Consider the following 12746-nt stretch of genomic DNA (forward strand, 5'->3'; position numbering starts at 1 on the left):
CAAGAAGAGAAGTAGATCGGGCCAGGGATTTAGTTCAGTGGTTCTGCCACCTGCCTCACAAGCTCAAGGATCTGAGTTCGATTCCAGATACCAAAAAAAAGAAAAAGAAAAAAACAAAACAAAAAAACTGTCATTCAGACTCAGTGGTTCCACTGCCTGCCTCACAAGCACAAGGGCCTGAGTTCGATCCCTGGTACCAAAAAAAAAAAGTAGATGTCCAGGAATCCAGAGGAAGTTGAGAGGAAAACAAGAAACTATAGAGAAGCTGGTGAATAGAGCATAACACAGAGAAAAGAACAAGGTGATCTGAAAGGCTCACCCTGGCTCCTGGGGAAGAGACTTATCTCTGTCAACACAACGTAAGCCCACAAAGAGTCAGCAGCTCCAGGAAGACAATGGACTGAGCCAGCAGTGCTAGCCCCAAGAAAGCCCAGAGCTATGGTAAAATGCAAAAACAGCATGGGGTTTTACTCTGGAAGTGACTACTTCACATGGCAGGGTAGTGTTAGAAAAGAAATCCAGTCCAGCCCTGTCCATATCTGCGTGGGTTTAATCAGGAACCATTTTGGAAAGGGGTTAAGTGTTTAAGGCTACAGAACTACAGAACTACAGAACAACTACTTAACAATTACACTTCAGGTTTCTGGTGTCACCCTTCCACGGAGTGGGAGATGGCCGCAAGAGACAGTGCGGGAGACGATATGAGCTAGACAGAGGGCCCCTGAAAAGTTTAATCTCAGGCCAGGAAGGACACAGGGGCCCCACCCTCTGTGGTGAGAAGCCAGGATGGTTGTTTGTGGCTCTCAGAGGGGACTGGGTCTGACAGTGCTGTCACCAAGTCCAGTGGTCTGCTTCAACCCCCACCCGCACCATGCTGTCTTTATCCAGCACCGAGCTCAGTGATGTTTGCTTTCCCCGTCTACCAACACGAGCAAGAATATGCTTCAGTTTGGACAGATGCTGCAGCCTGAAGTTTAAGGACAGAGAGGCTCCTGGAGCAGGATGCTGGCACCTCACACACCCACGGGCCCTAAAGCTGAGTAGAGAAAGCCTTGACTTGGGGTGCACAGAGGGACACAGAAACTGGGAGCTGCTGGAGTGACTATGGCCTTATGGAGGACACCGTTGACTAGCCACACCCTGAGAAAAGCAGAGCTGGATTCAGCACTCACACACAAAAATGTGAACATGGAAACAAAGTAGGACTTAGCAGTGACTCACTATCTAGTGGGTTTCAAAACTGCAGATCCTAACCACTCATTCATAAACACAGAGGATTTTTTTTTTTTGAGACAGAGTCTCACTATATATTTCACTCTGAGCTAGGCTTGAACTCACAGCAATCCTCCTGCCTCAGCCTCCTGAGTACTTGGGTGCTGGGTGTGCAATACTATGCCTGGCTTATGAAGGAATTCTTTTTGGTCTCTTTTTTTCTTCATGTAGGAGTAAAGAAGTTCTTTTTTATTTTTTTCTTTGTTTTGCTGTTTTTCTTTTTTCTTCTTTCTCTTGTTTGTTCTTTTAGTTCCTTTTATCTAATTACATTAATAGGATCTTTTCTCTCACTTTTCTCTCCTTATCTTCCTTTTCTTTATTTTTCAAACATCTTTTATTCACCTGTTCCCTACTCCCTCCATCTTTACTGGTATAACCATTAAGCTCTATTAATCTTTAAATATTTAGTTCATTCTACGCTATTATTGTTGAATCCTTTTCTATTTTTATATGGGGATATAGTTGTAGATACGTCAATATTTGGTTTGTCTTTGTGTTTGTATTACAAGTATAGATCTCTTGTCTATGGTTAAGGGTGATACAGGGGTAGCTTTTATTTTCTTCTAGTCTGTCAATATTCAGTTTGTCTTTGACTCTATTATTGCTGCTAATAGAAGATGGCATGGTATATTTGTTGCTATGAATTGGTTTTTACCATATGCCAATTCTGGCTTTTCTTTGTGTCATCAACAATACTGAAGTTCACATCTGGAGAACTAGGTGCTGGGCCAATTACACTGTACCTTCGCCTCCCAAATTATTGGAGGTTGGATCTTGGAACAGAGGCAAAGGCCTATGGTTAGCCACACCCAGAGTACATCAGTGAAGAGCAGCACTAACTAAAGAGCTCTCAGAACTGCACAAAAAATGGAAACATGAGAATACAAGGTAACAAAATTCCCCCAAAACCTCCCAGCTCCCCCACAGCTGATCACTGGGGAAAAAAATGAACTCAGCTAAACTACGTGAAATGATAAAAGAAGAGGCAAAAAAAAAAAAAACAGATCAGTAGGTGCTTGGTAAGCTCAAGGAAGATATAACTAAACAGATGATGGATTTAATTTAAAAAATGGTCAGCTTTCAGAAGATGCTGATAAAAAGCTAGCTGAACCAAATAAATTGATGCAAAACTTGACCAACCAGTGAAAATGCAACAAATGGAAATCCAGAAGATTTAAAATTCTGTTGAAAATATGGACAACAGAAGTGACCAGTGTGACGAAAAACTGCCAGAACTACAAGACAGGGTTGGTGCAGCTCCCCTGTACTCAGAGATACTGTAAAAACAAGAGCATAAAAATTGATCCAACAGCTGCTAAATGATGCAAAGACAACTAATTTAAGATTAATGAGAATTAGTGATAAATCAGAAGACAGAACAGTGTTTTAAAAACTTGTTTACAGAAATAATAACAGAAAAATTTCCAAATATGGGAAAAGAATTTAGCTTACAGATAAGTGAAGCATAGAATTATCGTAGTACAGTGATACACACACACACACACACACACACACACACCTATACTTATAAATTATCGTAACAGTGATACACACACACACACACACACACACACACACCTATACTTATAGCAGCACAATGTCCATCAACTGATAAAATGGGTGAATAAAATATGGTATTTATACACAATGGAGTACTACTCTGGTATAAAGCAGGATAAACTTTAGTCATCTGTAGGAAAATGGATGTACTTTGAGACCACAATATTAAGTGAAATAAACCAGACACAAAAAGTTAATATTGCATGGTTTCTCTTGTATGAAGAAGAGGAAGGAAAAGGCATGTAAAAAGGATCCAGATGCAATATGTGTGTATGCAATATGTGTGTACCAGTCCCCCACAATGAATGTATTTATTATGTGTTGCAAACATATACTAATAAAAATATATAAAATAAAAAAAAAGAATTCCTGTCTTGGGTCAGTTTTCTTGTTCAGCTAGAAAATATTTGCCATGTCTGAACACCAAGCAAGAGACAGCAGTCCTGTGCTGCCCCAATACTGAAGAAAAATGCTATCATTTAAGTTCTCTGACAGAATTTCTCTAATTAGGCATCCAGTTCTAGGGACCATGTGTCAGTCCTGCAACTGTGGGTTCCCTAGAAAATGGGCTTATTCTTGCTTCCTGACCCTAAAGCTCCTTTGTGAGATCCATCTCCAGAGCCACTCATACTTTTTTTTATCTTAGCCATAGTGGTTGATTCTGAGGCTTGCAGTGATTTTGTCAGCTAGGACCAGTAAGAGAAAGAATGCTGCCTATGAGACCATCAAACGACAGTGGGTCCTGACTATGATAGACTTGAGGATGTCAGCCATTGCTTTAGTAAAGAGTAAGAGAATACCCAAGTTTCTGAACTTCCTGGGAAAGTATTAAATATGCTAAAAGGTGATGAGAAATATTGCTACTAACGGTAGAGATGTTTTGGAGGTAAATACTTTTTTCATCGGGGCTGGACATAGTGGTCCATGCCTATAGTTCCTACTACTCAGACAGAGACTGAGGCAGAACACCTAAGTTAAGGAGTTTAAGACCAACGTGGGCAACACAGAGAAACTGCATTTTAAAAAAATATGTGCTTTTGCATGTGTGTGTGTGTGTGTGCGTGTGTATGTATACTTATGGTTTTGGGGTTCTTCTGGCAGTACTAGGGATTGAACTCAGGACCTTGCTCTTGCGAGGCAGGTGAAGTACACTGAGCTAAATCCCTGACTACATATACTTATGCCATCAGGCTTTAATGAATTTTGTTTTGCTGTTTTAGTTTTACCTTTCCTATATCAAATGCCCTTTCTTAGGCATTTCCAGTCTATGGAACAAAGCATTATGTCACAGCATGTCTACGTGACGCTGTCGCTGAATTTTGTACTTGTCTTCTTCCTCCAAACCCCAGAGTTAACTTAGATGAAACATAGACTCTGTTAACAAAGCATCTGACAGTCCTACAATGGCTGACTTCTAACTTTATGTTGTGTGACCCTACAGTATCTGCAAGTCATTTGTTTTCCAAAAACAAACAAAAATATAGAGGTGCATTTCTTTTAAAAAAAAAAAAAAGCAATGATAAGTAATGTTTAAGATAAACATCCACAGAGCTAGGACTGGGTTTGTTAACCATTTACCCATTGCCAGTGTTCCTTTGAATATAGGGCAATGGTGCCTAAAGAAGGAATAACAAAGAGGCCAATGTACATGATGTTGTTCGATACCCTGATTTAAAAAAAAACAAAAAAACTAGTCTACCAAGTGAAGAAAAGTCAAATTAGCAGCTCAGTATAGCACAGAAAGCTGCTACATGAGTCAAAGATACAAGTTGGTTGTAGAGGTGCAGGAAAAGATGTGATGGGATCGATTCCTTAAGAGAATGGCCTAGAAGGTAGAGAACCAACACACTTGGGCCTCAAAGAAGCAAAGACTAAAACAGCGACGAGCAGAAGGGCAGAACCCTACATTTAAAAGGTTACAGCCTGAGCCTCCCTACCTTAAAAATTGGAAATCGGAAATGCTCCAAAATCCAAAGCTTTTGAACACCAACAGGACACTACAAAAGGAAAACCAAACACGTGGGCTTACATCATGAGTTATAATCAAAATGCAAGTACAATAAAAACATTTTATAAGATTACCTTCAGGTAATGTGTATATGCTATATATGAAACAAATTAAACAAATTTTAGATTAGCCTTGGATCCTATCTCCAAGACATTTCATGTCCATGCAAAGATTCCAAAATCTGTAAAATCAGAAATCTGAAATACTCTAGTGCTAAGCCTTTCAGTGAGGGGTTACTCTATATTCCAAGTTAAAAATAGTATTGCTTTTAGCTGTAGTGATATCTTAGATCGTGTGAATCAAATGAACTGAACTCACTACCTAAATTACTTCATTTTTAGGTGTTTCAAATTGGTGTTGGCTGTGACCCTCAAAAATTTATTGGCGTTAAAGGGCAAGTAGTTTCACTTATTCTTTAAGTTGGAAAATAAATGATTCACTAAGTAATAATTACTAGTGATGACTACTGGTGCCTAATAACTGATATGTCCACCATGAAATCCAAAACTAAGTTGACACTGGTGTCCAGTTTCAATTGGTTTGAACTTATTGCAAATTCAAATACTACATTAAGCCATATTAAAAAGGAAGAGAATGAATCTTTAGTTCAGCATCTCTTTATTCTCCTTCCCATTTAATAAGCCAGTTTCCATCTTTCACCCATACTTCAGCTCTTCAGTCGACAGCACATTCTTGGAAAAATGAACGAATCCATTATCTCTCTGTTTGCCATCATATTCAGTCTTCATAATTTCATTCCCATTAGAAAAATGCTTTCACCCATATCAGAAAAGCCCCCACTGCCGGCACCGTTTTCTACGAGAGGGTTGCAAGATCCACTTGTAACAGAATAAGAAGGGGTTCCTTCAGAGAATCCATAGTGTGAATTTTGGTGGCCTGGTTATGGTGACTCACAGTGAGGCACACAGGATGGTGTGTCTTCAGTTTGCTACAGCTCTCGCTCCTCCATGTGGCAGAAAATCGAGGTGAACACACAAGTCTGACCGAAGTCAATGTACAGCGGAGGCAGGGGGATTCTTTGCTTTGGTTTAGGCGCGGGATGACAGCGGGTTAACCATGACTCTCATCTGATTATTTGGGAAACAGCTTGCTCTCACCCAAAACAAATGTCTACTCGTCCATCATCCCACTAGCCTTCTGATTATTAGAGTTGTAGTGATCACTTGCTGGACTGATCATTAAATATTCCCGTCTTGTTCAGCATTTCCTGGATTTGCACTTCCTAATACCTTTGCACCCATAATTCCTTTTCCGGGAAACACAAGATCTGACTTATGCAGCCTGCACCGTGGTTTATGTCTTTGATCCTCAGAGTGTGGTACTTGGACCCACACTGGCATCACCTGGGAACTTGTTAGAAATGCGGGAGCTCACATCTCCTTCAGACTGACAATCTTCATTTGAACAGTATTTCCAGTAAATTAGTAGGCACATTAAAATTTAAGGATAACTACTATAAGCAACAGGTTACCAAATCAATTTCTACTTCCATCACATGCAGAATTCCTTCCCAAACTCTTGATTTCCACCCACAGTGAGATGTAAAACAGCTCTGAACTAATCTATTTCTTGGTCCAGATTATCCAGCACGGTAGTTCCTCGGGATCACTTGGAGAGGCAGGAACAGCGATGCCTGGTTTCAATCCTAGCTTTTAGGGAGTCTAAAGCAGAATCATTGCAAGTTAAGAGTCCCTCAGGACAACTTAGTGAGACCCTACTTAAAAATTTAAAAAGGAAAAAGGGACTGAGAATGTAGCTCTGTGGTACAGTAGCCCTGGGTTCAATCCCCAGTACTGAAAAAGAAAAATCACCCAGAGTGTGTGCTACAAAAAATAGACTTCAAGGCCTTACTCTGGATCTCTTAGTCAATAATCTAAAAACAACTCTAGTGTCTTGGGCTGAGGTTGCAGAGGGTTTAAGGTTCTCACAGCTACCAAGGGACACCAGGGAGAATCTGGGAGAGCCAGGCTGAGGGGCTATGAAGGAAAGCATCATTTGGGGTCCAATCTGGATTCAGGGAGGGCAGTGATGTAGACCTCCACTGTGTATTTAGAAGGATGGTGACAAGGGTTCTAAGTTACACCGGAAACGGCCAGCTCTAACCATCAAATGAATAATTCACAAAAAGCACTATCATTCATAAACCATTATAATCTTCTGTCTACATGAGTCCTATGTAGAAATTATGTGACTCAAAGTACACATAATATAAAGGACAAAATAAAAGATAGATAATAGGAAACAAAGAGATGGATCTTTCACAAGTGGAAGGGGGATCTAGGATGGAGGGAGGGAGAGGAAGGAAGGGAAAGTACAAAGAATTAAGATATGCTGTGCATGTGTATGAACGCCCAGAAATGAATGCAAAGACTATCTACTGCAGAAATGTACTAATAAACCCTCAAAATAGTTTCTTATCTGCATAATGGAGTCTCTAATTTTGTGTTTTAAACCAAAGTTTATGTTGTAAAATAAACAGTCCGAACTAATTTGTCTTTGTTACATTTTCCATAAATTCATTTTTATTTGTATGCATATGATTTAGCATCGTCCTTCTTCCCATTTTTTGTGGTTCTAGGAATTGAACCCAGGGCCATGCACATGCTAAGCAGCTAAGCAAGTGTCCTACTCCTGAGCTACATTCTTTTTTAATTTTAAGACAAGAGCTTTGGTAAGGTGCCCAGGCTGGACTGGAACTTGCAATCCTCCTGCCTCCACTTCCCAAAGAGCTGGGATTCGAGGCATGCACCACCATCCCTGGCTTGAGTAACATTTTTATTGTGATAAAACTCTGATGGTGCGTGAAATTTGTCATTTTAACTATCTTTAAATGTACAGTTCACTAGAATTAAGTACTTTCATAATGTTGCACACGTAGTGTCATTACCCAGTTCCAAAACATTTTCATCACTCCAAGAGGTAACTGTACTAGTAAGCAGGCACTCCCTTGGTCCCCTTCCCACCAACACCCAGTGACCATCAATCTCCTGTCTTTGTGGATTTTCCTAATCTGGACATTTCCTATAAATGCATGTGATACGTAAGATTTTGTGCCTGGCTCATGAGCACATTTTTGAGGCTCACTGGTTTGGCAAATCTTGTTATTACTACTTCATTCCCTTTTCTAGCTGAGCAACATTTCATTGCATGGCTATGCCATATTTGATCCATTCATCGGTTCGTGAATATTTGGAATCTTTTACCTTTGGGTTTTTGCAAATACTGCTATGAATATTTGTGTACAACATTTTGTTTTGTTTGAGCGTCTGTTTCAATTATTCATTCTGAGTTTGTACTTAAGGGTAGAATTTTTCGGCCGGGGATTTAGCTCAGTGGTGCCACCACCTGCCACACAGCACAAGGTCCGAGTTTGATCCCCGGTACAAAAAAAAAAAAAAAAAAAAGAATTTTTCACTGAATCACATGATAATCCTATGTTTAATTTATTTTTGAGAAAGTACCAAACTATTCTCCACAATGGCTGCACAATATTACATTGGTAATAGAAATGTAAGACGTTCCAATTTTTCTGCATCCTCTCCAAAACTTTTTCTTTTCTATTTTGGGTTTTTCTGTTCTTCTTTTTATTAGGCACAGAAAATTACATGTACTTACTGTGTACAACATACTATTTAAAGTCATTATACAATGAATAAATCTAGCAAGTTAACATACACATATTTATCATTTTGCAGTGAGAATACCCTCATTTTCCTAGCAGTTTTCAAGAATACAATATAGTATTAACTATAGCTGTCACATTGTACAATATCTCTCTTAAATTTTTTTCCTCTTATCTAACTGAAATTTTGTATAGTTTGACCAGCTCCTCCCCCACACACACTATTTTCCATAAAATGGGGGGAGAGTTAAGAAAGGCTTTCAGTTAAGAAAGGCTGGCCTCAATTTTGTGATCCTCCTTCCTCGGCTTCCCAGGTGCTGGGATAACAGACATGAATCACCATATCCAGCCTCATTTCCTACAATTTTTTAATAAACATGCACAAAATATAATATAATCAATAGTTTCAAAGTACAGTGTCTACAGAAACATTTGTTAAAGTTGGTTTTTAAAAGTAGAAATGCTAGGACTACAAAGTAACCCTACAGATTCTAATTCAGTAAATAATGATTCTGTGTCACTCTCCAGTTTGGGAATAACTGAACTAAATGATTAAATGTTTGTGCAGATACCTAAGAAATGATGCTACAACTTCATTGTTTTATTTTTCTAGATTTAGTAAAACAGCATGTGTTCACCACGAATTTTTTTACGAGATCGACAAGTAAGTTATTTTTTAATATAAGCACTAAGCTTTATATTAATGTAATAATATTAATAGTTCAATTTACAATTAATTTATTAATTTACAACCAGTACTTATTTATTGAATTCCTGTTGGCATCCATGTGTTTGGTATTTGCACACATCCTATTTATTTCAGTTAAGAAATAAATGGCTAAATGGATGTCTCAATGTGAATCCATTTAGCTATAAAGGTCTCTATTTTCTCATTCTTTGTGGCTGAGTAGTACTCCATTTTATTAAAAAAATTTTTTCCTCATCCAGTCTCCTGTTGATGGGCAATTGGGCTGCTTTCCAAATATTAGCTATCACGAATTGTGCTGCTATGAACATGGGTGCGCATATATCACTGTGGTATGATTTTTTTACTTCTTTGGGAAAGATATCCAGCAGGGGGATAGCTGGCTCAAATGGGACCTCCAATCCTAGTTCTTTGAGGTATTTCCATACTGATTTCCACAGTGGTTGCACCAGTCTGCACTCCCACCAGCAGTGGAGCAGGGTTCCTCTCTCCCCACAGCCCCGCCGGCATTTGTTATTGGTTGGCTTCATGACAGCAGCCATTCTTTCTGGGGTGAAAAACACACATCTATTTAAAACACACACACTGATTCTGAGCACCTCGCTCTTTCATCTATCTATAGTCTGGGAAGAACTGCATTGAAAAAGCACAAGGAATATGGGCTTTATAATCATGCATCTTTTTTAGGAGTAAAGCAAGGTTTGCTGCCTTGAAAAGTCTCATATGATTTCTGAGAATGGTGCCATACTGCCTTAGCGGAGGACAGTGATTTGTACATTGTTGGTTATTGTAAGAAAGTGTTAACATGTATGGAAATATGAGGAAAATGCCTGAAACATTTTAAGCACTCAATAGTTAATCATGTTCATGTATTTGACGTTTCTTCTACCTCCTTAAACAAAGTCTTGGTCTTAGCTTTTAAGTTTGAAAAGAGGAAAAAATAAATAATTAAGAATATCTTTTTTTAGGTCACATTTGAGACATAAACCACTTGAAAACCTGGTAAGAAAATTGTAATTTTTGTCAGTGGGACAAATATATATATAATAACTAAAAAAAAAAACCCACACTTTTCTTTTTCTAGAAAGTAAGGTATGACTGGGAAAAATATGGCTGCCCACTGAGACTTAATGGCCACGAAAAGTTTCAACCTTTGATTCAATTGTAAGTGTATTACGGTTAAAATTTTAACTTATTTTAGAAATTTCATAAAAGCATGAGAGACTACTCATGCATAAAATCATAAAACAATGCTACTCATGCATTTAGTAATAACTGTTTTTGAGTATTCAGTATATTCAAGTAGTAATTATGTGAAGTTGGGCAAATAGAGTCTGTGCATGTTGGTGTGAGTAAGAGAACCAGAAGCTTTCTTAGGAGTGTAGCAGCCTTCCTTTATCCTGCTTAGGTATCTCCCCAGGCTCCTGTGTGAATCCCTGCCTCTTCGATAGGAACTACCTTACTAGGGTGACAAGACTGCTCTTCACAAGAGCCTGTAATAATGAAAGCTTTTTTGGAAAGAAATTTGATTGCTAATAAGTACATTGAAAGGACATCAAAAACATCATCCCTAATTTAATTCCTATAAATGAGAGCTCATGATAAAAACTTGAATAAAATACTACAAGGGAGGTCTTGTTTTGTTTTTTTTCTCAGTAATTCTGTATTTGTCTGCTTCCCTTGGTGACTGGTCACACAAAGTGTCTTACTGTAGCCAAAGAAATTGCCGCTGCTCTAGAGGCAACTGCCATTTGGTTTAAAGGATTTTTATCTATTAGGCCATGATCCTAGAATTTAAGGTAAACTGAGAGAAAGAGCAATTCACAAAAGGACAGGTTAGAAGACATGCAAAACGGAGTCAGCTGGATTAATAACTGGGTCTGTCCTGTGTTTGAAGTAGGAATACAGTAGATATGAAAGATCATGCCTGACAGCCTCAGCTTACATGAAATAGGAGAAGGGGCCAGTGCCGAACTGACAGGGACGGGGCAGGGATGGTGAGAAAGACTTCAAAGGTCCCTGGGGATAACACGAGTCAGGGCTGATTAAGGCCGCGTGAGAAGGCAAAGCTTAGGTAAGGTAACACGCCATGAATGGGTCCCATCCCCACAGATGCTGACTTCCTGAAGGACTTAGTGGCAGCCAAGGTTTGGGTCGGTGTTGAACACAGGTGAAGAAAGCGTGACTGAATGCAGAGTGCTAGCTATGGAGGAAGGTAGAAGACCAACAAGGAGATCGGGCAGAGTATGGAGTGACTCTAGGAGGAGACTACTGTGCAGAAAGCAAGGTGGAGCTGGGAGGCTGGAAATCTGTGCGATCAAGGGACAGACGAGAAGACGTGGAAGACGGACGAGGTTAACACAGAGGAGACTCTTGCATCAGCACTCTTTTCTCAAAGTAACTTCTTTGCATCTTTGCTACCAGGAATCACTTGATAAAACCTTTTGCCTCTAATTCTCCTGGGATAATCAACCAAATATTAGAGGCCAACTACAGAGGAAAAGTCAGATCAACAAGACTCAGTGTCTAGTTCAATTTTATCATTCCAAAACACAGTTGACATCCGGGCATTCGATCACGTGTTCATCACGTGTGGATCTGCGTGCTAATAAATTAGTGTGGCAAATCAGGCAGACTTTGATTAAGCTCTGAGAATCAGTGGACACTGGGCAGTTACTAGTCCATCCTGTAGGTCTCTGGATTACAATAAATGCCCTACTGTATAGGAAATGGCTCACAAATAAGGTTGGGCAGAGTCTTACAGGTCAAAGGATGACAAGTTCAACATCGAATGTTAATAAGCATGAGTAGAAGGCACCCAGGCAGAATCGTACTTCCAGCACATAAAGGAGGCGGTCAGGGTATGAGGTATACATTGCTTGGTTTGCATATTAAAGGGGGTCCGGGAAAGTTACAAATTGGCCAGCCTTGGGTACTTCCTCCAAAGGCAAGGCCTCAGATATTAAATATTCAAACACAGGAAATGAAATATATGGTTAATACAATAGACTGTCCACAAAGTTGGAGTCTAATGAATCTGTAAGTCAACAGAGAAGTCTCTTCAGTTTCAAAAGTAGGGCCTCGGTAGCGGAGACGTTATCAATTGTTGGGAAGTTAGTTGCCAACTAGTGATATTTCTGATTTTCTCGGGCTTAATTAGTATTCTATTCTACTCTAGTGAACATTGACGAAAATAATTATGTAATGCTTACATAGGCAACTGTTTCTGTCACACATTCTCAATGAAATAAATAAAACATTGTCAAAGACAATTACAAATCCAGAAATTATGGTTTATGCAACACACACTTATTGCCACTAGATGGCACTGTAGATTATTGCTCTTCTGAGAGTCAAAATTCCAGCCCACATAGTATAATTAAGATTTTTAAAATTAACACATATGGCTTTGCAATCATTCTTAATAATTCAAGAACCTCATGACTTTCAACACATGCAATCAAAATTCTGCTCCTTCCAAAGCTGCTAGTATTGAACCAAATCTCTAAAATAGACTATGTAAGATTGTGTGTGTGTGTGTGTGTGTGTGTGTGTGT

At 39.1% G+C, this 12746-nt stretch overlaps 1 protein-coding gene across 9 annotated transcripts in view; it reads left to right on the plus strand.

Annotated features, from left to right (window-relative positions):
* Catspere (catsper channel auxiliary subunit epsilon) overlaps positions 1-12746 on the plus strand; it is a 99431-nt gene that overhangs the window by 58686 nt on the left and 27999 nt on the right. For all 9 annotated transcript variants that reach the window (XM_010642617.3, XM_010642621.3, XM_010642622.3 and 6 more), the window contains 4 exons: positions 5182-5234; positions 9097-9147; positions 10158-10191; positions 10274-10353. In XM_010642617.3, the coding sequence (XP_010640919.1) occupies positions 5182-5234; positions 9097-9147; positions 10158-10191; positions 10274-10353 (218 nt within the window). The remainder of the gene's footprint in view (positions 1-5181; positions 5235-9096; positions 9148-10157; positions 10192-10273; positions 10354-12746) is intronic.

Source organism: Fukomys damarensis, unplaced genomic scaffold, assembly GCF_012274545.1.
Source record: "Fukomys damarensis isolate Sample0158 unplaced genomic scaffold, DMR_v1.0_HiC HiC_scaffold_11, whole genome shotgun sequence".
Classification (NCBI taxonomy): domain Eukaryota; kingdom Metazoa; phylum Chordata; class Mammalia; order Rodentia; family Bathyergidae; genus Fukomys; species Fukomys damarensis.